General features: G+C 46.7%; 1 protein-coding gene across 12 annotated transcripts in view; it reads left to right on the top strand.

The window, feature by feature from the left end:
- SEC31A (SEC31 homolog A, COPII coat complex component) overlaps nucleotides 1-18,519 on the top strand; it is a 39,050-nt gene extending 20,531 nt beyond the window's left edge. The window contains exons 19-29 of one of the 12 annotated variants that reach the window (XM_068187678.1): nucleotides 1,524-1,697; nucleotides 2,214-2,387; nucleotides 4,973-5,065; nucleotides 5,720-5,849; nucleotides 6,825-7,136; nucleotides 10,424-10,462; nucleotides 11,936-11,994; nucleotides 13,925-14,197; nucleotides 14,588-14,707; nucleotides 16,819-16,890; nucleotides 17,771-18,519. In XM_068187678.1, the coding sequence (XP_068043779.1) occupies nucleotides 1,524-1,697; nucleotides 2,214-2,387; nucleotides 4,973-5,065; nucleotides 5,720-5,849; nucleotides 6,825-7,136; nucleotides 10,424-10,462; nucleotides 11,936-11,994; nucleotides 13,925-14,197; nucleotides 14,588-14,707; nucleotides 16,819-16,890; nucleotides 17,771-17,950 (1,626 nt within the window). In that variant the 3' untranslated portion in view covers nucleotides 17,951-18,519. Of the gene's footprint in view, nucleotides 1-1,523; nucleotides 1,698-2,213; nucleotides 2,388-4,972; nucleotides 5,066-5,719; nucleotides 5,850-6,824; nucleotides 7,182-10,423; nucleotides 10,472-11,935; nucleotides 11,995-13,924; nucleotides 14,198-14,587; nucleotides 14,708-16,818; nucleotides 16,891-17,770 lie in introns of all 12 variants that reach the window. The other 11 variants (XM_068187676.1, XM_068187675.1, XM_068187674.1 and 8 more) reach the window with 11 other exon arrangements.
- Nucleotides 18,520-26,147: the final 7,628 nt, after the last annotated feature.

The following is a 26,147-nucleotide window of genomic DNA, read 5'->3' as shown; positions in this document are numbered from 1 at the left end:
GGAAGTACAGTGGCCCTTGTGCTTGCCTTGTTGTTTGAGTGCTAATATACTGTGGTATTAGTACCACATTAGTGGTACTAATTCACTTCTTGTGTAAAATAATTGTAGTACTTAGTGTTTTGGTAAAGAAGGGTCTTTCATTGCTTGCATTTTTTGTGGTTAGGAAATACTTGGACTTTTCTACTTTTGGAAGTTCAGGAGAAGAAACCAATGGAATTAGATTTAAAACTGGAGAGGCTGTTGTAGGAAGGTTCTCATGAGAGTTTTCCCTAGGGGTTTGCACATAAAAAGTTTGCTTTCTAGCAGTGAAATACATTGCTTATAGTAGATATCTTGAGGGAATAGGGTTGATAAGTGGAATGAAGCAGTAATGGAATAATTTCTTTTATGATACAAAATATTCTTATATCATACTTTATGATACAAAATTTTCTTCCATCTGTTTAAGGCCTTTGAAGAACCAGTTTTAGAAAATACGTACTTGACCATTCTGTGAGACTGTTTAGTTAACTGAAGGAACTGATGTGTATCTGAGTTTTGCTTCATGTCATTAACTCTCTGAATTATCAGAATAATTTGATTTTGAAGGCTTTATTTACAGATTTACCTTCAGTTTGAATTTGCATTTTGATTGCATAGCTTTGGTCTCTCAGGGTGTAAAATTGGAAAATGTTGTTGAAGTCCTAATTAGGTGGCTTGTTTACTATGAGAGTGGCAACAAAAGCTGTTGCTTTGGGTTTTTTTCCCCCTTACCTTTTTTGAAGTGCTGATTTGTAGGGAAAAACGGTTAGAAAACAATCTTTATTAGTAATGTATGGTTAAAATCTTCTTGTGGTATACTGTCATTAAATGCCTTGTAAGATTTTTAAAAGGGCTTTAATTTTGGCAAATGAATATTTCTGGTATCCTTCAGTATAAATACAGTAAGAAAAACATAAGAAAACCTAACAGAAAATGTTCCTATAATTTAGGACTCGAAAGAAACCCAACGAAGACCAGCTCTGGTATTGGGGGATGTGCAAGGAAGGCAAGATCTAGAGTATTTCTGGTGAATATCAGGAAAACCATTTTGCTGTAACAACCAGGGAACTATAGACAACTCATGTAAGGGAGTTTTTAGATCCTTTTAAGATGGATAAGAACTGACTTACGAAAATGAGCATGCAGCAGTGCGGCACCAGTAGTGGTGACAGGTGTGATGTTGTCTGTTTGCTCTGAGGCTGTCACCAGATCATTTTATGAAAGCATCCACTTGGTGGAGATGCTTGGTGCTGATAGAGCCCTGAAATCCTGTTTGATAAAAGCAGTTCTTTTGAACTTTTCTGGCTCTGCTGTTAGAACCTGCTTGGTGGGCGGTTGCTGTTCCATCCTCTGGGAGCAGCCATGCCTTTGGTGCAGATGTGGCTGTTCGGGAAACCTGCACTTGGCTTGGGCTCCCCACTGGGTGAGAAGGGTCCTGCCAGGGCCTACTTCACTTCGTTGTTCTCACTTGTGGGTGTGTTTTTCCCCTCCTGATCTTCCAGGATTTAATAGAGAAGGTTGTGATCCTGCGCAAAGCCGTGCAGCTCACGCAGGCTGTGGACCCGAACACCATGGGTGCCCTTCTGGCTGAGAAGATGAGCCAGTATGCCAACCTCCTGGCTGCTCAGGGAAGCCTGGCTGCAGCACTCACCTTCCTCCCTGCCAACACCAACCAGGTATGGGGCCTTCAGGCTCTTTGCTCCCTCTCTGTGAACAGGTATGCTTCAAGCAAAGCTCTGGTGCAGTTCAGCATCAGGACTGCCACTTGACCTGCACCTTGGAATGTGACAGTCAGGCTGTTCCACTCAGCCTGCACTGGCCTTGCTTAGCTGGCAGGCAACAGACTTCTGCTCCCTCTTGGTTTCGCACCCTTGTGCCTGCAGCCAGTGACTGCCAAAGGGTGTCCCTCCTGCAAGCCAGATAAGGCAAATGAAATTACATCAACATTTAATTGTTCTCATCTGACTTCCCGTCTTCCATCAGCTGATATTTGTAGAGAGCTGGTTTGGAAATGAGGCAGTTGTAAGGCAGTTCCAATGGCCTCATGTCTCATGCAGAAAAGACTTATTCCAATGAAATAAAGCAGGCTCAGAGAGAGTTCATCAGTGAGTGGCCACTCAGCTTCTCGGTGTGATGCACTGGGTGCCAGGCAGTGCATTTCAGCTCCCTTCGCTGTCCTTTTCTGATTGCAGCCAAACATCGTGCAGCTACGGGACAGGCTTTGCAGAGCCCAAGGGGAGCTCCCAGTGGGACAGGACAGCCTCAAGGGACCATATGAGAGAGAGCCCATGCCCAAAGGGCAAGCTGGCCCCGTGGCTGGACGGATGCAAGCGCCCCAGGCTCCAGCCCAGCAGTATTACCAGCAGGTAAATGGCCTTTGGCAGTAAGGGAGGGACATGGTGCTTGAGTTCTGCAGAGTAATAGATGTAATAATTTTTTTTCCTTTCTCTTGATCTGAGGCTGTGTGACAAACCTCTACTGAGAGCCTTGTGGTGAAGGTCATTGATGCTTCCTTTCAGTCAGTACAGATGCCTCCTTTACTCCTCACCTGGAAACATCCTTTAAACACCTTGTCAAGTAGCCTGCGTCTGAAGATTAGGTGTTTCCCCCCTTTGTTTGAAAATGTGCTTCGGTGCCAAGAACAGCTGTGTGGGAGAGCACTGCAGGAGTTCTGTGTGCTTCCTCTCACAGTCCCTGATGTTGTTCCATCCCTGCAGGCCTTGGGGCTTGTTTATGCTGCTCTCCAACCTCCTTTGGGGCAGATTATTCCTGCCCCTAGGTCTGATTTTGGCTGCAGAAGTTGCTGAGCAGTGGTTATAGCAAATTGAGGGCACTTTTCTGCAGCTGTGGGTACAGCCTGCTGTAAAAACACCTTCCCAGCCAGGTGTAAGAGGGCGTGGGCTGGTGGGGAGGCTGAGAGTGAGCTCTGCTACAAGAAAGACCAGGTGAGTATGAGACTAATAAGGGAGCTGTGCAGAGAGGAAGAGGAGAAATGGGGGAGGGAAATTTGCTGGTTTTACCTCTAACCTGAGGATGACACTGCAGCAGAACACACTGGCCATCAGGGCAGTGTGGAGTGTTGGGCAGCCCCAGCTCTGTGTGTGCTTTGAGAGCACTGCCAGATCTCTAATCCCCCAGCACAGCACTGCAGCTCATGTGCCCCCCCCTCTAAAGATGCTCTGGGCTGGGCTTTTCTGAGAGCAGAGCTGTGTTAGGGCTGTGTGTGTTCTCCTTAGGCAGAGATTGGCACAAGCAGAGGTATCTGTTGTCTGTGCTGCCCCCAGGCACTGCCTGCCAGAAAAACCAGGGCAGGAAGAAAGAAGGGATGAAAGGTTGAGGGGGGGCGGGGAGGGGGTGGGAGTTGGACATTCTTGATGTCAGCAGTAGTGTATGTCTCTGCCTTCTCTCCAGGGTATTAGCATGGTAGATTTCAGAAGGGACAAATCCTTCATCCAGGATTTACCTTGCTAACCCCATTGCATATGATTTTAAATGCATCCTCACTACTCTGCTGTCTGTGTCTTTGGCTTTCTTCCTTGTAACCAATTACTTGCGTTGAGAAGTGAAGCTCTGTGTGTCCTGTTTGGCTCTGGAGAATAGCAGCTCTCCTCTAGATGTTGAGATATGAGCAATGCTTTTTTAAACCAGAGTTCCCTCTTTCTCCCACTGTTTCCGAAATGCTTCAAGCAATTATTTCAGCAAGCCCTGCTTGTTAATTAAAGGCTGGGTGTATCACAGTCCCAGTTCCCTGGGAGTTACAACCTGCTGTGTTACTGGCTTTTCAGGGAGTTTATCCTCAGCAGGAAGGCCTTGAAGGGGACAGGTGTCAGTCAGAAAGGTTCCCAGCTGATGAACCAGAATGGAAAGAAATTACATGTTTGCATGTTAGGATACTTGCTTTGTTTGACTTCCTTTAAGAAAGCGTGTATATAGGGCTTGTTCAAGCTTGAGGCAGCCTTTAGCTGCTGTCCCAAATGGAACATGTTCTTAACACTTGGATTCCTTTCAGCATAGTTTTGTTGAACCCTCTTTTTCATCTGAGTAAACCAGGTGTGGAACGGGGTGAAAAGTCTTTTAGATACTCTGGTGATGAGTTATGCAGGCATTAGCAGTGGCTGTTGTGCAGCTGACTGCACCATTAGCTTAGCACTGCGTAGGGTTAGAGACACATAGACTGAAGCCAGCTGAGCCAGCCAGGGCTGCAGGGTCACAGCTTTCCCTCTGCTTATATCCTTGAACCCCAGCCATGTGTCCTGCGTTGGGGCAGCATGCCCACTCATTGCTCAGGAATGTCCCAGGCACAGGAAGTTCTTGATTTCTATCCCATCAGAAAGGTAGGAGTGGTTGTATGGAATTGAAGCCGTTTGGAGTGGCAAAGAAGGAAGATGGAGGAAAGCAGCTACGGGAGACTGGCTGGGAAGCAATTTCCATTAAGATGTGTATTTGTGCATGTGCAAGAGCTGAATATCAGTTTTTAACCTTTTAAAATTATATTTTAACCTTTTAAAATTCATCTGAAGCTCAATTTGACCAGACTCCTTCTGTGTGAGGCATATGTTTTGAATTTAACATGGAACCTGGGGCTTGCAGCTGTGGTTAGTGATGTTCACTGTCATGGACCAGTGGCGGGGGGGGGCTTCTGCAGTAGGAAAATGTGATGAAAGATGGAGACCTGGCTGACTGGCACACATAACACTGCACTTGCTCCACAGCCTATTGCAGCTGCAACACTGTGCTTCGTCCGCACTCTGCAATTCACTTTGGCTCCAGTGCACAGTGATTTTTGTCTGTCTTGAATGTTATTCCCTTCTTCTCCTGAGATTTTATGGCTGTTACAAGTGCCAGCATGCAAACCTTCTTGCGTACACTTCTTTGCATCTTGTTTTGTGAAACCCTTTAGACCTTTTTATTGTTTTGTTTTCCATGATTGGTATTTCTTTGTTCGATTCAGGTTAGAATTGCCCCTACTGTCACTACCTGGAGTAACAAAACTCCTACTGCCCTTCCCAGCCATCCTCCTGCAGGCTGTCCCTCTGACACACAGGTATAACCTTCATTATTCCTCTCTGAGCCTCTGCTCCACCCTAGTGTGTCCCCTGGTGTAATCCATATGCTTGGCACAGTCTGGTAGAGATAGATGGACAGAGCAGCTTCCATGTGTGCTCTGGTTTTACTCCTCTGCATCTCCTTACTTTTTTTTCACCAATGCCCAGAGGAGTGGCAATGGAAAGTCTTGAGTGGGAGCTCAGTGTGACCTGAGTCTCCCCAACCCTTGCCCCACACTGGAATATTTGAAATGTGATTTTTCCTTTCCCCCTTTTCCATGGAGATTAGAAGCTTCAGAGTTACCATTTAAGTTTAGCTGAAAGATGGCAGGGTGCTCTCGGGCTGCCTGAACACCAGTCAGTGCTGGCAGGGAGCTCTTCCTTGTGCAGGCAGGTGTGTGCTGCTCTGCTTGCTGCTGAAGTCACTGCACATCCAGCTGTGCTTTCAGTGCTGTGCTGGGCACCCTAAGGCACTGGGGTGGTTGGAGGCACTTGCCCCTGTGCTGGTGATTCCCTTCTTCCAGGGAACATGGTTTCAGGCCTTGAAACGTGAACTCATCATTTTGCTGCAGTTCTGCTTCAGCACTGCATTACCATTACTGATTAAATCCTGCCTCTCCCAACCATTTTTCCCGTAATTCTTTTTTTGACAGGGGGACAACCCACCTCCTCCAGGGTTTATTATGCCAGGTGCTGTTGGCCCCAGCATGCCACCACAGCAAGCCGCGTCTTCGAACTACAGCATGTACTCGCAAGCAGGAACGCGGCCAGCGTACCCACAGAGTGAGTAACAGCAGCCTCCCCCTCTCCCTCACACCCAGGTGGGCCAGCCTTAACTCAGGGATAACCAGTCCCTCCCCTGTGGTTGGGAGTGTTCAGACCAAGCCAGTCCCAGAGCTCTTGCAGGGTGGGGAGAAAGATGGGATGACATCTGTCATTTCTTGGTGGAGTCCAGGCTTCAGATGCCCTCTGTCAAACATTCCTCCTCTGCTGAGGTGTCTACCCACAGCTCTCTGACTCACTCCTCAGCTGTCCTGGCCCAAGGTTGTGCTAGGGTCAGAGACTCCAAAGTCTGAGTCCTGGGAAAGCAGCACAGACCTGGTAAAGAGAGACACAGCTGGGCCATCCATTTCTCATTGGGGCTCCATGAGAATGGGAGAGGGGATGAGGAAATGAGTAGAGGTGAGTGAAGAAGGGGGCAGAGCCCTGACTCACTCAAAGCAGGGACTGAAAGTGAGAGTGGCATGAGAGAGGAAAAATGGCCATAGATGGGCAGAGGCACTGAAAGTAGGCTGCAGGACCCACAGTGAAAGGCTGTGAGCTTACATTCCCTTCCAGAGTCTGTATTCATTTCCTTGGCCTAAGTTTTCCCTTTGTGAAAACCTTGGGACAGGGCTTTCCTTTCTCTGAGAGCCCCTGTGAGGATTGCAGTGGTGTAAAAGACAGCAGTGTCCATGTGTCCAGCCCCACCCCAGGCATCATGATGGCTCTGGGCTGGAAGGTTTGTGTGGAAGAGCAACAGTCCTTTGAGCCAAGGCCATCCTCTCTGTGCTTCCCTGCTCCCAGTGACAGGCTGGGGATTTGAGCAGTCCTGCAAGTGTAGGCAGAGTTGTGGGAGCCAGGATTTGGCTGGGCAGGTAAGTGGTTTTGGGGGGGTGGGGCACGAAGAGAGGAGAGTCAAGTGAAGAAGGAAGCAGAGGCAGATGAAACCTGCTGTTCTGTTGTGAACTCACTGACTGTTTTTTTCTCCGTTTGTAGCGTATCAGGCCACACAGCAGTACTCCTCTGGAACTGGGGGACCAGCTCTTTATCAGCCTCAGCAGCCTATTGCTGCCCTTGCTTCAGCCTCTTACCCCAGCCCTGCCCCTAACACCACCCCCTCCTACCTGCCCTCTGCCCCTGCCCACTCCATGCCCTCCCCGCTGTACCCTGGGCAGCCTCAACCCTCCCCAGCGAGCCTGAATCCCATCTCTTCCTTCCCTGTTCCTCCTTCTGGCACATCCTTTCAGCATGGCAGGCCAGGACTTCCAGCAACTTCTGTGGCTTATGCATTACCTACTGGACCAACAGGTACTCTGCCTGCAACCAGTGACCTTCCTGCATCCCAGAGAACAGGTCTGCGCTTGGACAGGGGGGCAGGCAGGGAGGAGGGAGGGGTTTGGTCTTCACCCACTCAGTTAAATATGCACTTGTTTCCTTGTGAATGCTCTGTAAAAAGTTTGCTTTTGCTTAGAGATCAGTTCAAAGCATTTCTAAACCATGTCATCATCCCTGTGCATCTCTGATAGGGCTGCAGCATGAGCAGTTGTGATGCACCTTTCTTGGGGGAGCCAGACCATGCCACTGTCACAGAGCTTTTGTCTTGCCCAAGGGAGGATGCTACAACAGGCTTCTTATGAGGCTGTTGTATGCCATGGATGGATCATGGCTCAGTTTTAACGTTGGTGTCAGAGCCTGCACTGTGACTGGAGAGCAAAGTACAAAAATGAGCAAGTTTTCCTAATCGCTGCAGACAAGATGATCCCGATTCTCCTCACTGAATGATTTTGCAGATGTGATTTGTCCATGTCCCTGGTTCTTGAGCAGCCTTTTAATCCTGGATTGCCAGCATATTTAATTTAAACAGCATTTCCCATAGCATCAGCTCTCTTTTGTTATTTTGTCCCTAACCTCTTATTGTGATGGGATTTACTGAGGTTATGAATGCCTCAAAAGATAATCAGAAGTGATTTAGAAATGCTTTTACATGTCTCTTCCCTGAATGTCAGTTAAAAGCATGTGTGTGTGGCTGACACTTAGGAGCACGTTGGAGCATGCTTGGTGAGAGAGCACTCGCTGAGATGGGGCTCTATGTCTGCTTGTGACTGCCTGGGTGTCACTGCCGTGGGACAGTGACCTCGCCTGCCATAACAAACCTGTGCCTTCACTTAGCAGCCTGTGAAACAGCAGCTTTGCATGTCAGACAGTCCAGGAAGAATCAGCAGTCCTTTTCTAAACCTGCTCATGAGCACCCTTCACATCCAGGTGGTCTAGCTGAAGAATCAAGGAGCAGATCTGGGTAGCAGAGGGTACAGGGAATACTGGGCAAGATTTGAAGGATGTTTTGGGGATGTCTGTTTTACTGACAGACCCTAATTTGCCCACTGTCATTCCCTCTCTTATTTTAAAAGTCTGTTAGGGGTGATGCAGTGCACAAAAGGCATTTTGCCTTTGGCAGCATGAATCCTATGAGTAGGTGCTCCTGCTGGTCTCCTTGAGGCTGGCAGCTCACATACCCCCTTGTGTTTGGGGGGAAAGTGGTATTTTGCTATGTCAAAAAATAGGACTGGTGTAGGACTGCCAAAGTTGCAAAGAGAGAAAAGGCCTTTTCCATCCACCATGCAGCCAGATTTGGTGTCCTTTCTGGTTTTGGAGGTGCTGTAGTGTGATCTCTCCTCACCCCATGTTACAGGATGTGTCAAACTTGAATCTCTAAGCCAGAGGAATTATTAAATTGGATGGAGGGAGAGGTGTTGGATAGGGTTCTAGACTTGGAATGTCAAGCAGCACATTATAATGCAGACAGCATAGCTTCTGCACCTCCAAATAAATGCAAGGAACAAGAAAATTGTTCTTATCCATTTTACTGCTCAACTTGCATCACTGGCAGGCACTTTGGGTCTGCCACTTGCTGAGTTTCTTGCAGTGACGTGACATAGTCCACATGGCGTGCTCAGAGTGGGTGAAGCTCTTTTCAGAGTTAAAAGTTGTTCATATTAGGCTTTTTATCAAACTTTCTGAGAACTATCAATGCTGCTTCTGTTCTTCTCAGTAGCTGTGGTGAGCAGGGTAGCCAGTACAAAGTGTCAGACCTTCAGGAACCCAAACTTGGGCATCCTCTGATTTCTGCAGCCTTAGGCTGAAAGGCAGGGGTGGACTGCAGGGCATGGTGAGGTGCTGAGCCCAGGATGGCTCATGCCTACACACAAGTGATGATTGCAGCTGGAGAACTGTGGAAGAAAGATGAAGTGTGCCTGAAGAGCACACTCTGTTCTCTTCCAGTGTTTAGATTACACCTTTCAGAAAGCATACCAACAAGAATGAAAAACCCCTTGTTTTCTAAGTGCAGCAATGACAGTGTACATGCTTAATATGCTTAACCACCAACACATTTTCTGAGCAGCTGCACTGCCTAGTGGGGGATGCCTTGGCATGAGATCTTGTAGAACCACTGAGATCTGCAGCCAGAAGTAGATCTCACCTGTAACTCTGAGTGTTCTGGTGCAGTGATGCTGATCCTGGCAACAAAGTGGTGTGCTTTTGTGTGTGGTGATGAACTTACCTGGGAACGTCATGCTTCACTTTGCAGTTGTGACTCATTTAAAAGCAGGAATAAGGGAGGAAGGAAAAAATGTCTCAAATCTGAACTCTTCACAACCACCTGATCTTTGAACTGGCTTGGATTTAAAGAGGCATGTGAAAAGGAAGAGTTCTGTAAATATTTTCTGGTTTTTGCAAAGGCACATAACATCAATATGTTAAGCTGTGCTTGAAGCTTCTGTAAGCAAGAAAAGCCCACATTTAATTTTATGTTCAACCTCTTTCACTTTGTTTTGTGTTAGATCTTAGGACATACTTTCAAGGGAGTTCTAATTTTCAGCATCTCGAATCTTGTTTGAAAATGCAGTAGACCAATCCTGAGCTAAGGGAAGGGTTTTCACCAGAAGTATGAGCAGGCCAACCCCAGGGACAGGAGTTATCTCCACCCCAATGCTCCTTTCCTCTTTGGAATGGTGAGGGCTTTATTGGCTACATTTTGCCATTTGGGTTTGTTGCTCATTCTGAGCAGGCAGTGTGTCTTTGTGTGAGTGTAAAGCTGATTTGTGAACATACTCATTTTGCTGGGCTGCATGCAGTTGAGAGCATGCCTTGGTTTGAGAAAATACTTGGGAGATCCACCTTAAAGTCAGGTATTTCAAGCATCTCTTGAAAAGCTTTCTGGAATGGTAAAATGGTGTTGAGAAGATTGTGGCTAAGAGTAATGGTCTGTGCACTGCACTGGAATAGAAAATCACAGCATCAGACGAGAGAAGAAAAAAGGCTAGAACACCGCAACATTTGTTAAAAACAACTAGAAACACCGATTTACTGCATGGAAAGAGCAACGGGCTTGTTGTGGGGGAAGGTGGAGAAAAGCAGTTCCATGGGGGGTTTGAACAAATGACTCGTCTCCAGGCTGGCATTGTAATTTGGTTAGGTGGTTTTTTCTGCTGATGCATGTTGTGAAACTAAATTGCTGGTCAAAAATTAAAGGCCGACTGCTTTATTATTTTTGAAGAAAAATTCTTTTTTTAGTTATCTTTACATTTTGTCTGCAGAAAGTCTACCATCTCAAGACCAGGCCTATCCCTTCACAGGTGAACTAGGTACCACCTAACCTGAAAATAATTACAGGCACTACATGAAATTAATTGAATGGACATCAATTATGCAAATGTTCTTTACAGAACATGAAGTGTGATGCTGTTTGCCAACTAGACTTTAATCAAATTGATTTTTAATTCCTTAATTGAAACCAATAACAATATATCTGGAGTTTTTAACCACAGAAACAAATACTTTTTAAATATTTTCCTTTTTTAATGCAAATTATTCCAGGAAGTTAATAGCAGTAAGTCTGGAAGATTTTCTTAACATCCTATTCCTAACAGTTAGACTCCCTGTATCTGAAATACTCTGAGATTTTCTGGATAGGGAGGAATAGAGGAGGCTGCCAGGAGATGGCACTGCCTTTGGTTAAAGAGAAAGCAAATGTGAAAGGGGTTTTGAATAGCTTTTCATTTACCCCTTTAACATGCTCTGGATGTGGAATTTGCTGGACAAAAGCCTGGGAGCAAATGAAATTTCAGATAAATTGAGCAAATTCTGCAGTAATGTTAACCTGTGCTGTCTAAGGTAAATTCATCATCTGCTAAGTGAAAAACACTGTGGTGAAAAAGTCCATTGAGCAGGGATTTGGTTTTGTTGGCTTTTTGTGGCTTTGTGCAATAAATCCTGATTACTCGGGGCGGCCATGGTAATGCCTGGGTGCAATGCCATGGGCCCAATTCCATGTGCTCCATGAGGAGGTGGGCAGCTCTTCCTACTGCACTGATGGGAGCTTTGGGGTGCAAATCTCACAGCTGCAGGGGGCTTGCTTTCTTGGGAGAGCAAAAGGTTTGGTGCAGAGCAGCACCCCAGACTGGGAGTGAATCTGCTCAGACATCCTCTGTGCTTCCCGTTTCAAACAAATCATCCCTGGTACAGAAAGCCAGATTTTTCCACCTTGCTCAAGCAGCTCTGCTCTGATTCGGGGATGCAAAGCACCCAAAACCATGCTGTAGCTGGCAGGGGAAAGCTGGGTTTACGGCTCTTTTGTGATTCCAAGGTGACTGGCCTGAAATGCTTAAGGCCTCTTATTCCTCTTCTTTTTGTGTGGTGTGTCTGGGGAACTTATACAAATGTCGTGGATAAGCTCTCTTCACATATGCAGTCTGTGTAGCAGAGCTTTTTGGGGCATGGTAGGCCCTCTTCAAAGGCATATCTGCTCAAAGCTCTTTTTTCCTGCAAGAGAAGAAAAAGTTAATTATTAGGTTATTAGCTTGGGAACAGTTGGTCAAGATCCCAAACTTTGCCCAGTGGGCATGGAGCCCAAAGGATCTGATGGCAGGGATGTTGGGAGGCTCTGGCTGGCATAGATGTTCTGGCCCTTGGGGAAGGGCAGAGGAACAGGCAGGTCAGGGCAGGCTCTGCCAGCAGAGCCATGGCATGGATCTGGCCCAGCTGAGCTTAAGAAGGCATCACTGCCTTCTTCCTAGCTACTTACAGTCTCTGTTCTCTTTCTGTCCCAGGGCCTCAGAACGGCTGGAATGACCCTCCCACCCTCAACAGAGCTGCCAAGAAGAAGAAGGTACTCTAGGAAGTCCTACCTCAACACAGCTGAGTGCTGACCCCTTGAAAAACAATAGTTTAAGCTGCTCCTGGGAAACTTGTTAGCGGGAGAAGGAAAGAGAAGAGTTAGCAACAAACAAAAGCTGCATCTCAGGAGCAGAAATAGCCTTTATGTCTCTCTAATATGCATTATCCCTCTCAAAATGTCTTAGCCTCTAAAGAGATGGTGGGTTTTTGCTGAAGTTGTGGTTGTTAATAACAACATTGTGGTTTGAAGCAAATACTTCCAACTGTTTTCATCTGCAGTAAAGCAGCAGAATTTTGCAGGAGATGATACTTAGGCAAAATAAGGAGGCTGTGCAAATTGTTATAGATTATTTACATTGCTGGAGCCGAAAGCAATTTATCCTGATTAAGGGTCTGACCCTGAGAGATCTGTTGAGAGTAAGACAATTTTCATGATGGAGATAATGTAGTTTTACAAAATGGATTTAAATTGCAGCAGGGCAGGATAACTGGGAACACTTGGCACGGAGCAGAGCGAGCCTTTTCATCCCCTGGTGCTGCTGTAGCCTGAAGTATCTCCACAGCAGTCAGTGTTATCCACCACTCTGACCCTGGGAGGCAAGAGTTAGTCTGGAGCATGTAAAGTGTGGGGAATACAAAACATTAGAGCAGCCAAGATAAGGTTTGGGTGAAGGCAAAGGCAGGAGTCTTCTTTACCCTTTTGGTTTTGGTGTCTGCAGTTCAAGGTGAAGAAGCTTTTGGAGGCTGGATAGAGAACTCTTAGTGTCAGAATAACTGCTGGAGCAGAGAGCTCAAGAAGCAGCCTTCTGCACACGGGGCTCTTGCTACTTCTGTTGTGTGTGTCACAGCCAGAATTTCTGCCATAGCCAAGGCTTGCGGGTTGGCTCCTTCTAAATGAGGAATGTGTTTGTTGCGTTCCCTCTTGAGTATTTAACAAATCTGTCAGTCATGTTTCTATGTTTGTTTCCCTTCTGTCCAGTGTCTGAGGGGTGGTTTAGGATATTATAAAATGACTCACCACATGGACTGTTATAAAAGAGAAGAAATATCTGGCGTTTCAAGCCATAATTTTCAGCTGTGTTCCTCCTAACTAAGAACTTATTCACCACTCAAAAGTTTATTGCTGCGATTAATTTATTTTATAATTGACTACTTTGTTGCTGGATTGGGAATGGTTTTTTTTTTTTTTTTTTTGCTGTTCCAAACCACTAGCTCAATTTTAGCATCATTCTTTGAGGGTTCTGCAATCTTCCCTTTTTTTTCCATGCACACCTGAAGAAACGTGCACATTCCCACGGAAGCCCTTTCTGTTGTTTTGATTCCTGCATGATGTGTAGCAGAGGCCAGTAGCTCATTTTGTTGTTTCTTCCCTCTACCAAATGTTTGTGAAACACCCCTGTGTAAAGACTGGCAGATGCTCAAGGATGAATCTGAAATGCCCTGGTAATCTGCCTTAGTGCAGACCTGTGTGCCAGAAGCCTGAAAGGCTTTCAGAAGCTTTACTGGGGCATGTTGCTGGCTGTGACCTACGTACTGTACTGCATGGACAAAAATACACTCTTGAAAGTGAGACACAAAAGTCTAAATATAATGACCCAATAGTAAGAATAGATGTAGGTGTGGGTTTTTTCTTCTAATAGAGCTAGTCTGCCAAACCTGTGGTTTGGAGGGAGAGTGGCTCTGATTCGAGATGGCTGCACTCAGCTCTTGTGGGCAGGGGCAAGCTGGACTGCACCAAGGCACTTACTGTGCAGCCAGAGGGATGGGTTTGGTCAGCCAGAGTGAAATTCTGTCTTTTCTGCTCCTGTTATTTCTGTGTCCAGCATTCCCAATTACTGAAGTTTGGGAAGTCTGTAAGAGCTGGGTGTTGTGCTATGCCTGCAACAGCCACACCAACATAAATGCCCTGCTTTTTTCCCCAGGTCCCTGACAACTTCCTGCCCCCCGTCCCCATCACCTCCCCCATCATGAACCCGCTGGCGGACCCGCAGTCTCAGATGCAGCAGCCCCAGGCTCCAGCACCGCCCAGCAGTGCCCCCAGCTTCCAGCCTCCACACCTCCCTGCAGGGCAGATGGTGCTGCAGGGTGGCTTCCAGCCTGCTGCCCAGCCCCTGGGGCCATCCAGCATGCCACCCACTGTTTCCAAACCCAGCACAGAGGGGGCCCCGGGGGCCCCGATCGGCAATGCCATCCAGGTAACGTAGCCCCAGCACTGCATGGGTTTGCTTGTCCATCAGTAGAGCCTGCCAGGCAGGATCCTGCTGTCCAGGCTTTTCTTGTAGCCACAAAGTGTACTGTGGAGTTTCCAGGCACTGGCTTTGTACCATGCTGGCATTTTGCTACTGTAATCTCCACCTAGATGGCACTAATCCTATAGTCAGTATGGGCCAACAAGCTGCTTCCTTCTGCAACTTTCACAGCTTCCCAGAGGGAGCAACAGCAGATGCTGGTAAAGTCACCTCCACACACCCACAGGGAAGAAATAGGAGCTGTGCCAAGCTAGGCAATAATGCCAGTTGGTTTAGCTGAAAACAACATGTGGGCACAGTGACCTGGAAAAGCCTCACCTGTTCTCTGTTGCTCAGCATGTTCAGGCACTGCCAACAGAGAAGATCACCAAGAAGCCCATCCCTGAGGAGCACCTTATTCTGAAGACTACGTTTGAAGCTCTCATCCAGAGGTGCCTGCTGTCTGCCTCCGATCCGGTAGGTGATTTCTGTGACTTGTGATTTCTGATAACAAACTCATTTCAAGGGGAAACAACAGTTGCCTGGGAAAGGGAGGGTTAACAGCTTTAACATAACCACTGGAGCTGGATAGGAAAGCCATTTCCCATGGCAGCCAGTACCTCATAAATGAGCTATCCCTCCCGAAGCTGCTCATTTATTTCTGATGGCCAGTAAATAACATGCTACCACAAAGCCCAGGTGCTGACTGTTCAGCTCGTGCCTGCCACATGCTAAAAGGTGGAGCTGGTGGCATGCAGAGGGCTTTGTGCACTGAATTTGCTTGGTCAGCAGCACAGACTCTTGCTCTTGTCAGTTCAGTATCACACAGTTGCTCAAAATCCTTTATTTAAAGGCTGTAGAGTGCATATATATGTGTGTATGTCTGTGTTTGTATGTATATATAGTGTGTTCTGCATTCCCTTTGACCTTTTCTTCCTCTAAGTGCCCCTTCCCGCAGACAGACAGACAGAAGGCAAAAGCATTCCACTCATATCTGCACCTGGGGATTGCTTTTCTACTCTGCCAATACATTTTGCTTGCTTCTTGTTAAGTCTCTCTGATTTTTTTAGGCAGTGAAAGTGTTTCAGCCCATGGAGACAAGAGACACCACCCTGACTGTACACATCAGTTGTTGTCAGAGCAAATACAGACACTGTTCAGCTATTACATTCTAAAGGGGAAAATGGGAACGGGACCCAAAGAACGAGAACACCCAGTTTGCACTTCCACCAAATTGCTTTGGCTGGAGAGATGTCTTGCTGTTTTCTAGACACGATTTATTCCTCTCTGTCCTAGCTGGCCATCTGTAAAATAAAAATAGCATGTGCACCTTTTCATGGGTTTTGAAACAAGTGTTCTGTGGTCATGCATCTGAGAGTCAGGCAGTCCAAAAGAACTGGTGGCTTCTTAGCTGCTCCTCTTGGGGTACTTTTTCCTTAGATATCTCAGTTCCTTGATGACATAACTGCTGCTCAGGAGTTTTCAGCATGTGGCCCAAGATCCATGTGCTGTGTTCGCCTTTATGCCATCTGAACAGCTTTCCCTAATTTCTAGCACAGCAAGCAGCCAGCAGTTGGTCTTCACCCTTGAGCTAGAGCATTCCCACAGGCTTTATTTTCTCCAGGCAGTTATTTAATCCAGAGAAACGTTTCCACTTGCCAGAGAAAATGGCGGTTATCCTAAGTGAAGATGGATTGGTGCACAGACTGATTTCGGAGGAAATTCCATTACTCTTGTGCACTGATGCCATTTCTGCTGCTGTTGACCAGCAGCTTTTTTGTGCTCCTGCAATTGTAACCTTGATGCTTTATTTCTGTTTTATTACTCTGGAATAAAATCTACAATTTCAGATGTTGTTAAAAAAAAAAAAGTGGGTGAAAATTCATTTCTACAGCAGCTGCAGCTCCAGGTGAAATGTTCTGGGGTTATTTTAAGAGCCTTTGGTGGCAAAATAATTCCAGGCACACCAGTGAGAGGTTTACTTTGTAAAAGTCATGGAAGCACAAAGTGTCTGTAAGGACAGATTGGGTTAGGCTATTAGTTTTTTCTCTTGACACTAAAAACTTAGACAAACTACTGGCTTTACTATTCACATAAGGAAAAATATAATTAGGATTTGCCATAAATGATGGCTGAGTTTTACACACTTAGAAATGGAGAATCTGCATGTGCCCTTAAGCTCTCACTAGTGTTGCTGGATTCTTCATTTGAGTAATAATTTTATCCAGTTATCACTATGCTTTTTCAGTGAACCACAGGAAAAAAAAAAATTGTGTTGCAACTCAGAATTGTCACTTTTCTTATCAGCTATGCCAGTGGGGTTTGCAAATGACCAGTGGCTTTTGGGGTGCACCTACTGTTTTCTATTTTCTGTAGACAGCTGAAGTGCTTACATGTGGAGAACTACAGTCATGTGGTCTTTCCTAGCAAAATCGGGGAGAAGAGTACAGTTCAAAGAATCTAAATGATGTGTTAGGAAAATGTTGAGAAAGGAATTTGATGTGCCACATGGACCTGTTTGCAATGATATCAGATTGGTCTGGGATTCTAAAAACCGCTGTCCTTTGATGCATTTATTTGTCTTGCAGCAAACCAAGAGGAAACTGGATGATGCAAATAAACGCCTGGAGTTTCTGTATGACAAACTTAGGGAACAGACAGTAAGTTCTGTTTTACTTCCCCCCATCCCTCAGTCACGTATGGCCAGTGACTTCATTGGTGAAGTACTACTTCTGCAGTATGTAGCAGGTGCTCATTTTTATTTTGGAAGTGTGCTCCACATCCGTTTATTGGAAGTTTGCATGGATTTCTTAGAAAACAGCCAGTTACTGTGCTTGGCCCCACATGCCTGTGCAGACTTTACAGTGTTGTTTTGGGGTCGTGTCATGAGTTTTATGGAGCTGTGCAGAGGCTGTGCTGAGCCAAAGAGCAGAGCCCCTTGCAGCAGGCACCATTTCTCTGCTCCAGGCAGGAACCGAGACGCACAGCCTGGGGTCAAAACAGAAACCAGGGGACTTCAATTTTGGAAGCTCAGTGACTTCACTGGAAGGCAGATGTGCAAGTACTTTTGAAGATCTGGTAATTTTTCCAAAGCCTTCCAGGAGGCTTTGGCAGAATAAAGGACTGTGCTTAAATGTCTTAGTACCTTAAGATTAGAGTGATGTAATCCTCTTGTTGTCAGGCCACGTTTGCTGAGCAATCAACCTTATCCAAAGGCAAAAACTCAGTAGGTTTTTCTGGTGCCAGGAGTGTGTCGCAGCAGGTCTCCCACCCCAGGGAAGTGCATCCAGGGGCTGGCAGGGAAGGCTTGCAGGGCATAGCAATACTGCAGAGAAGGTCCATTCTGGTTGAAGTCTGTTGTTAGATTTCCCAGTGTGGTGCAGCTCTGAAGATGGCTATCCAAATAAAGGAGCTAAGTGCTACACCTTCCTGAGAGCCAAGTGCCATGCTCAGAATTTCTTTTTCAAATTTTTTCTAGTTTTTCTTTTTCTAGTTTTTCTCTTCCTTTGTGCTGATGTGCTTTGCCTGCCTTCCTTGCAGCTCTCTCCAACCATCATTAGTGGCTTGCACAACATTGTGAAGAGCATCGAGACCCGCAACTACCAGGAGGGACTGAACATCCACACACACATTGTCAGCACCAGCAACTTCAGCGAGACCTCTGCTTTCATGCCAGTCCTCAAGGTTGTCCTCACCCAGGCCAATAAGCTGGGGGTATGAGGTGGCCCCACACTTGCAGAGCCCTGGTGGTTGCTTTCCCAAAGAAGTGCATTTCTACGGCAGACATGGGGGAAATGGACCAAATGCTCATCCTCACAGCATGGCGCAGTAGAGCTGACAAATGGCATTACACTCTCCCTGCAAAGTACCTGGTTCTAGAAGGGCTGTGGAGCCCTGGTGCTTTTCTTCTTATTTTAATCCTTTTCCCATCCCTAATGATTCTCATCTACAAATAGAATATTTAATGGCTGATGTCCCACGTTGTCAATTTTTAGGTGCATGTTACACTGCTAAACAGTGGCTTTTAATAACAGATGTATGTGTTGAAACAACAAGATAGATTGTGTATTGGACCCTAAAACAGATTATTCCCTTCCACCCCACTGTTCCTTATCCACCAGATTAAAACAGTCTGATCATATTACAAGTGTATTTGGTCTTTCATTTTATGAAGCTGCTTGCAGTTCTGTTATTACAATTTACATGTTAAATAGCTTAATTGTGCACTGGGGAAAATGAGCAAAATAAAAGCTAATGTGATATTTTCAATAAACGTAAATTTATTAAAATTTGTCTTTATGAAGTGCAGTGGAGGGATTTTGAACTGGAGTACAGTGGGGCTGCTTTCTGTTGTGTCCTGGGCATGAGAATACTTTTGTTGTTCTCTTTTTATCACTAAAAGGTCTGTGTAGGACACAGAAAGACCAGCAGTTGGAAGAAATGTCTGGGTTTGGGAAACAAAAGAGGCAGTTTTGCATTAAAACAACCTAAAATATCAGTGCTTGTGGAATGTAGATTTGGCAGAGCATACTGCAAGCAATAATCTCAATAACAGTGTAAATCACTGCTGGCTTCTGTTAATTCAAACTGATTTATTAGGCAAAACACTTTTATTTCCTTTCCAGCATTTTCTTACTTCATAAGCTTTTAAAATTGGTGAACACAAGGCTTCAGCTTGGAGTTACCTTATTTCAGGAGTTTAAACAACACTTGAAGTAAATTTTTTAATCTAGTTTATAGGTTTCTAAGCAGTGTTACAAGTATTCTTGTATAAATATACTTACAGCAGTGTATTCAGCACCTTTGTGTCTTGATTCAAGGTAGAAAAGAAGTTTTATAAGAACACATTAAAAGGTAAACAAAAATAAATTTTAAAAAATCCTCAATAGGGTGAAAAGCAGCTGTGCTAGGCTGGCCTTTGCTTTCTGTGATGCACTGCTGAGCAAGGAAAAGAAAAAAGCAATCTCAGTACTTCAGGACCAAACCTGCAGATAATTTATTTTTATTTATAAATTAATAATAAAAATAATAATAAAGATCTTTTTATTTATAAATTGTAATTTAGGTAATGCTAAAGGAATTTAGGAGCTGGCCTTGCATGTGCTCTCCCTGAATTTTTGGGAGTTCTTGACATGGAGCAGGAATGGTGGCATGCGCTGGCACTTGTGAAGGGTGGGCAGATGTTTCATATTTTGGGAAGCTGGCTGTTTCTGGCAGTAACAACTGGGGAGATTGGTGTTGATGGCAGAAGGGCATGCCCTCCAGTAGGTGCAGGGTTGTGGGCAAAAGCACTGCTGTAAATTGGAAGCTCATAAGTTGGGAACAAGAGCAGCAGGATGTGAGAGTAATTAGCTGGGACTATCCCTGTGTAAGATATGGCTATGTGAAAGCTAAGGAGTGCTTAATGACACAAACCTTCATGAGACTTGCATCCATGTCAAAGAGGATGCCAAATGAGAAGGGACTCAGCAAGGCACACATGCCAGGGACAGGACTGAAGAGTTTATTTAATGGGAAGAAATTAAATAAATTTTGCTTGTTCCCCTTGTGAAGAGCACAAGGGAATCGGGTTGTTTGGAGCTAGAAAGCAGTGTTGCATGAGAACAAATGTGCTATGAGCTGGCCAGGTGTAGGTTTGGTCTGGAAATTGAAATGATCAAAAATGAGACCACCAGATAAGAGAAATGAGGAGAGGTTTTGAGGTGATAGTATCCTAAGGGTACCTTGATGTTGCACCATGGCCTGGACACTGTCAGCAATGGAGTAATCTCCTCTCCTTGCTGAAACAAAAGCTGTCTTCCACTTCAGCCATTGTCAGGAGCTCAGGACAGGAAAGCTGCACTGCCCGAGTGCGTAACAGGAGTGGATGCAAAAATCTGCTACTTCTCTCCTGAGAGCAGCTGAGATGAATTATCGGTTATGCTGCCGTCTGTTCGTATCTTCAAGGAATGCCAAGCAATTAGCCACCCATCTGATGGGATAAATGCAAATAGCCATCTTCATTTACAGAAGGCAACAAAGTCCTGCCAAGTTATGCTGGTAAAATAATTTGGCCCCAAATAGCCTAATTTTGATCTCACTGAGTGAGAAGGGATTTATACCTTTGTAAAACCAACCAAGTGCTCCTCTTTGCAGCCACCCAAGGCTGCAGAATTCTAAGAAGGGATGGAAGGAAATTCAAGGATGTATTCAGAGCAGCATAGGTGTTATCTGATGGCAGCTGACATGAGGAGGTACCTTGCTACTTCAGCGGCCACCATCCAAGCAAAAGGGCCAGCAGGAAAGGGCAGAGTTAATGCAGTTGTGTCCTATTTGCTGGGAACAGGTGGGGATGTAACAGCAGCAATGCTGCAGAGAGGCCTGGCTGCAGGCAGGACATCCAAGTTAAGCGCTTGAGTGAAAACCTTTTTGTGCTTGTAAAGCTCTGTAATGGATTTACTTTGGTTTTGCTGGCAGAGGTCCGAGGTCAGCATTAGGCATTAGGCATGAATGTTGGAGATTGTCTTTAATTGCTGCTGCCTTTCTAGCCTGTGCACAGCGTACATCAGATTTTTCCTGTGTTGCACCTTCCGGATCACGCAGTTCCCAAACATAAATTGGGAATGTGAGTTTACTGCATAGTGTTTCACTGTGTTTTCTCTGCCCAGAAGGAAGCATGTGCTAGGCTGACTAGGCTAATGAGAGACAAGGGACAGGGGTCTTGCTGCCAGAACTGTTTCTCCAAAAAGCTATGGAGGGGAGGGGGCATGTTTTGGGAAGCATGGCAGAGCCAGCATGTGGAGCAGTGGCACCACTCCCCAGAGCTCTGCAGGCTGCCCTCAGCTTCACCCTCACCTTCACCACCATGCTGGTACTTGGTTTCAGCAGCACCAGCCCCGCTGGATCATTAGCCCAGCCCCTTTACGCCTGAGAGGGGAAACAGAGGAGATCCTGAGTCAGATATTTCCCCTCCCTACCTCCCCTCCCCACTACCTGCCATCCCACATGGCTCCACACCCCAAAGTGTTCATTGTTCTGAGGCATCCATGGCAAAGGCAGAGCAGCAAGTCTAGAGGCAGGCAGGGCTCAAAGCGAAAGGGGAATCCAGCCAAACATCTGCCACCAACTGACAGCACCTCCCCTGCAGGGAATGCTGAGTGTCCTGTTGAGGTTTTGAGCAGAATTGCTCAGCCTTGAACAAGGGCCAAGGCCATTACCAGAGAATACTGAAGAATGTAATAAATACTGTACTGATACCAGGAACAATTTCAGCACGTCCAGCCCTAAATGGGTAATCTCCCAGCCTTGACTTGCTGTGTACTGGGTTGATCATTCCCATGTTTCCTCTGGAGATCCTGCAGATCAAACAGATACATCACCAAATGGCCAGTCAGAATGGATGTATGGATACATTTAATGTAATCCTCACTCAGAAGAGGATGAACTGATTAAAATTCCTCTGAGCTTTAGAGCTGCAAGTTATCCAGAAGAGCATCTAATTAGGAGAAGATTTATTAAGAAGCACTCTAAAAAGGCAGCTGCAGCTGACCTCACCCAATAAGTTTGTGTCTGCCTGGACAGCACACAGAAGGCTTCTTGAGAAATTGTTGCACAAATTCTTTGCCAGGTACAGAAGAAGCACTTCAATCCACAAACGTTGATCACATATTCCTTGTCCCTCTGACGTTTAAGGCTTTGTTTCCTTCTTTACTTAAAGTGCTCATTTGAACAATGCTTTGGGATCTTTATTTTTCATGGCAAGAGAAAAGAAAAAAAAAAAAAAAAGAAAGGCCACTGTTGACAACATATATATTAAATAGGTCTGCACTGACACTGAAATGTGATGGTAGCAGGCAGGACTGAGAACCATTAAAATATACTCAGTGTTCCCACGAACCATTCACCACCTTTCATCACCACTGCCCTCTTTCTTCCAGGCAGAGGATTCTAGCAGAATGTTTAAAATATATCAAAAACAATCTTGGATTTAATGATATGTTCTCTGTTGATCCAGTTGCCTCAGGAGGTGTAGTTAGAAATTAATAAGCTCCTCAGACTAATGTGCTTTGTAGCAATATCACTCATTAAGCCATGCTCTGCTGGGTCCAGGCCCATCAGGAGTTGAAGCCAGTGCTGCGCCAGACCCACTTGGGATGGAGGTGAGCTAGTGTCTGCCTGCCTCCCCCTGCCACACCACTCTCAAACCCTGGCAAAAGCCTCCCTCTGACCTCCTTTGGGTGGCTTTCTAAGGCAGGAAATAGCCAGGTCAAATAACTGGAGAAGGACAAATAAATTCTGGAGCTATGCAGCATTAGGGGTCAGTTTTTGCTGTTGCTGAAACCTTTGTGATAATAAAATTGTGGAGATACAAAGGCTTTCAGGCCCTTCTCAGTCTCAGCTCCAGAGGAGCATCCCAGCTTGGCTCACCACAGTGAGGCAGAGAGCCTCTAGGCCTCGTGTTGCTTGGCAGTAAGGATTTTTGATGGCACAGGCATCCATCCACCTGACAAGCTGCTGCTGTGCCCACACAGGCACTGACACACAGAACACACCAGGCAGCGGCCATTCGCAGCTCTGAGTGGATTGCCCCGCGCTTCTCCCTGCCAAGTGAGGAAAGAAAACAGGCTTTGTCTAAGGGGCAGTACCTAACTCCAGCAGCAGTGCTGAACCCTGAACCCCTGCAAGTCCATGATGTTTTCTGCTGGAACGGGAAGCTCCACAAGATTTAGGTCCTTGTCCTTTGTTCTCACATTGTTTGACGGACACTCAGTTGTGCTGCCAGAGTAACCTATAACCTCCTTCCTCCCAGCAACACAGAAATTTCTTTGTGGCCCAGAGACAGCTGTCCCCATCAGCAGTGGGAATCTGCCAGTGAGGTATTCCCAGGCTGGTGTCCAGGGCAGCATTTCACACCTCGGTGCAGATGATGGATGAGCCCTCTCTCACTGGCGAGGCTGAGAGGATGTGTGATCACTTGTGAGGTGCACTGAAGCACTTCTCAGAGCCTGTGCCAGTGTGTTCAGCAACCTGGTGCAGCATTTCAGGCAGGTTCAGAAAGGCAGGTTCAGTCCTGGGGGAATCACATTCCTGCCTGCTTCCCGCGAGTGGATTTGAGTCTGTAGTCCAGCCCTCTCACCCAGCAGTGAGATTTAAGCAAGAACTGTGTGAGGCAGACCACACAGTGAGATCATTTGAAGTCAATGCACAAGACAGGAACAAGAACTACAGACAGGTCCCCTGGACCGCAGCTCAGTGCCAGGTGCCCCTTTTACCTGCACAGAAAAGGCATTGTTGCAGCACTGGAGGCCAAACTCAGCGAGCAGATGGACAGGCATGACAACAGAAAGTCCAGCTGGAATTGCCAGCTAAGGCAAGATGTGCAGACAAGAGGGAGGCTGTCACCTTCCTCTCAAAAAACTGCCTTGAGTTCTCCTTTTCAGCTCATCTCCATGCACCATTGGGTACAGCAGACAAAACCAAGTTGTTTCCAGATCTCTGAACTACACTCAAGCTTTTTTTCTTTTTTTTTCTTTTTTTTTTTCTTTTTTTTTTTTCTTCCAGACTTGCACATCCTTCGCTTTTAAAAATATGAACTCAGGAATGTTTATTGAGAAAATCTCCTTTTAACTCTGTTGCTGTTTTGGTTGCTGCTCCCCAGTTTTTTTTGGTTTTTTTTTCTCTAGGCAATTCTGGCTCACTGAATGTTTTCCAATATTATATTTTTTTTTTACACCAAGGGAAGTAGGATTCAGATTTGCAAAATCTTTTCTTTGCATTTCTGGGTACTAGCAAGGCCTTAATCTGAAAGTTCAGCTCTTTCTCTGTGACACATAGTCCTGACATTGTGATTTGTGTAGCCAGGTATCTTTATTTAAGAGAGTAGATGTTTTCACATCATCATGTCCCAAAATATTTTGCTTCCCACAGCCACTGCAGTGATCCTGGGACAAATGCTGATGCTGTCACTGAGCTGCCACTGCCCAAGCAGTGATTTCTGGGAGCAGGGGAAGAGTGATGGGCTCCACGCATGGGGAATGACACTGTGCAATGACATTCTCAAACGGGGATACTTCAGTCTGCCTTGGGCTTCCGCTGGTCCTCCATCAGGACCAGCAGCTCCATGAGCATTAGGGACTGCTCTGGAGCCATCTGGGCTGGGTACCACATAATATCCCCCTTACAGTTTTGCTGCTGCACTTTCTCTGCATGCCCAGCTTTCTCTGCATGCAGCCAACTTCACTTGGAGAGGGACACAAGGACTTCTCCACAGAAGTTACCTGACAGTGTCACCCTAAGCATCAGCACTCTGTACACCCAGAGGACCTGTGGCCACAGCAGAGCATTTTTCATGTCATCTCTGTTCACCTGCTGTCCCTGCTGTGTTGGCTACTCTGTAAGCAAACTGCTGGGAGCTAGAGGTAAATGTGGGGTATGAAACTTACAGTCTTGTGTTTAATGGCTCACAGAGGGAACCTTCACAGATGTGTTCATCAGTGACTTGAATTAGCTAGAAATCTGGCAAAGAAATTTCTATGTGTTTGCCTCTTGCCAGGGTGGCAGGAATGTCTGTGGAAGGCAGCTAGGAGGCTTCAGTGCCACTTGCATCTGCACGAGCATACACGACTGACATCTATCCTGTGCCATGCTTTAATAGTCTGCAAAAACAGGTCAGGATGAACGGTTACATCCTGCCTTTTCAGAGGGATGTGCTCCCTGGGTCACCGTACTTCCTTGCTGCCTGGTAGCATTCCCATTTCATTCACCTTGAACCCTGATATTCCTGCCTTAAACACTCAGGGCATCCTATCTGTGGTGTGCAGAGGTGAGCTTGGGCTCTGCAGGTTCCTTCTGTGTGGTGTGAGGGCTTCTTCCTGCTCTCAGGCACCGAGACATGGAAAAATCATTGAAGGGATGGAGTTTTCTCTCCTACCTGCCCCCAACATCAGAGTCCAAACAGGAAGATGAGTATCACGTATTAGATCAGTAGTAGGTACACTTGAAATAAGCCTGACAGTTGACCTTGGGCACCTGGAGATGGTCAGGGCAGGAAAGCACAGCGCAAGTTAATTCACCTTCTTCTGCGGTCCTGGTGCAGCAAGTGAAGAACATGGCAAGCTGTAAATCATGGCAAATCTAGTCCCAGCCAGGGCAGAGGGCGGCTGGCACTCCTGGACCGATCCCTCCTTCCCTCCAGTCCTCCCAGGAGCGTTCAGCACCAAACAAAATTTGCCACAAGCAAACGTTTTATCTGGAATCAGTGTCTGGTTCCCACCTAATGACTCAAACCCTCTGTATGCTGCTTGTGCAGGATGCTCTTGCTCCGCGGCAGGTGAAGCACCTCGCTAGTAACAGCGAGCTGCTTTCCGCCTGCCGCTCCTCCGGGCCACCCTTGTGCCACCGGTGAACTTGCCATTGACAACGCCTACCCTGGCATCCCCGGTGTCCCGGGATTCTTTCTCTCCGGCACAGCTGGCAGCGGGAGGTCGCGGCAGCGCGGGGGAAACACAGGGAGCGGCGGCCCCCGCCCCCCAAAACCACACCGGAGCGCTAAAACAATGCCGCTCCATCCGCAGTGGGACGGGGTAAACACCAAGCGAGGCAGCTCTTCCTTCGGGTGTGCGCTGCCGACAGCTTGCTGCCTGTCTGTGTGCTTGTTTTCAGTGCCCACCTTGTCACTCCCAGGCAGGAAACTTTACCCACCACGTCTCCAACACCCGCACCCCGCTAGCGCCGGCGGCATCTTTTACTTTGATGGCACGACCTGCCAGAATTAAACGCCACTGGAACCTTTGTCTCCGGCGAGCCGGCGTGAGCGCTGCGGCCGGGCAGCGGGGCCGCGCTGCCGCGGGGGCGCGCCGGGAGGCGGCCGCGGGCGGAGCCGGAGCCGGAGCCGGAGCGGCGGCCGGGGCGGAGCGGGCGGCCCGGGGCCACCATTGGC

This window comes from Anomalospiza imberbis, chromosome 4 (assembly GCF_031753505.1).
Source record: "Anomalospiza imberbis isolate Cuckoo-Finch-1a 21T00152 chromosome 4, ASM3175350v1, whole genome shotgun sequence".
Lineage (NCBI taxonomy): Eukaryota > Metazoa > Chordata > Aves > Passeriformes > Viduidae > Anomalospiza > Anomalospiza imberbis.
Note: the sequence above shows the minus strand (reverse complement) of the source record. Positions and strands in the feature narration are given on the sequence as shown.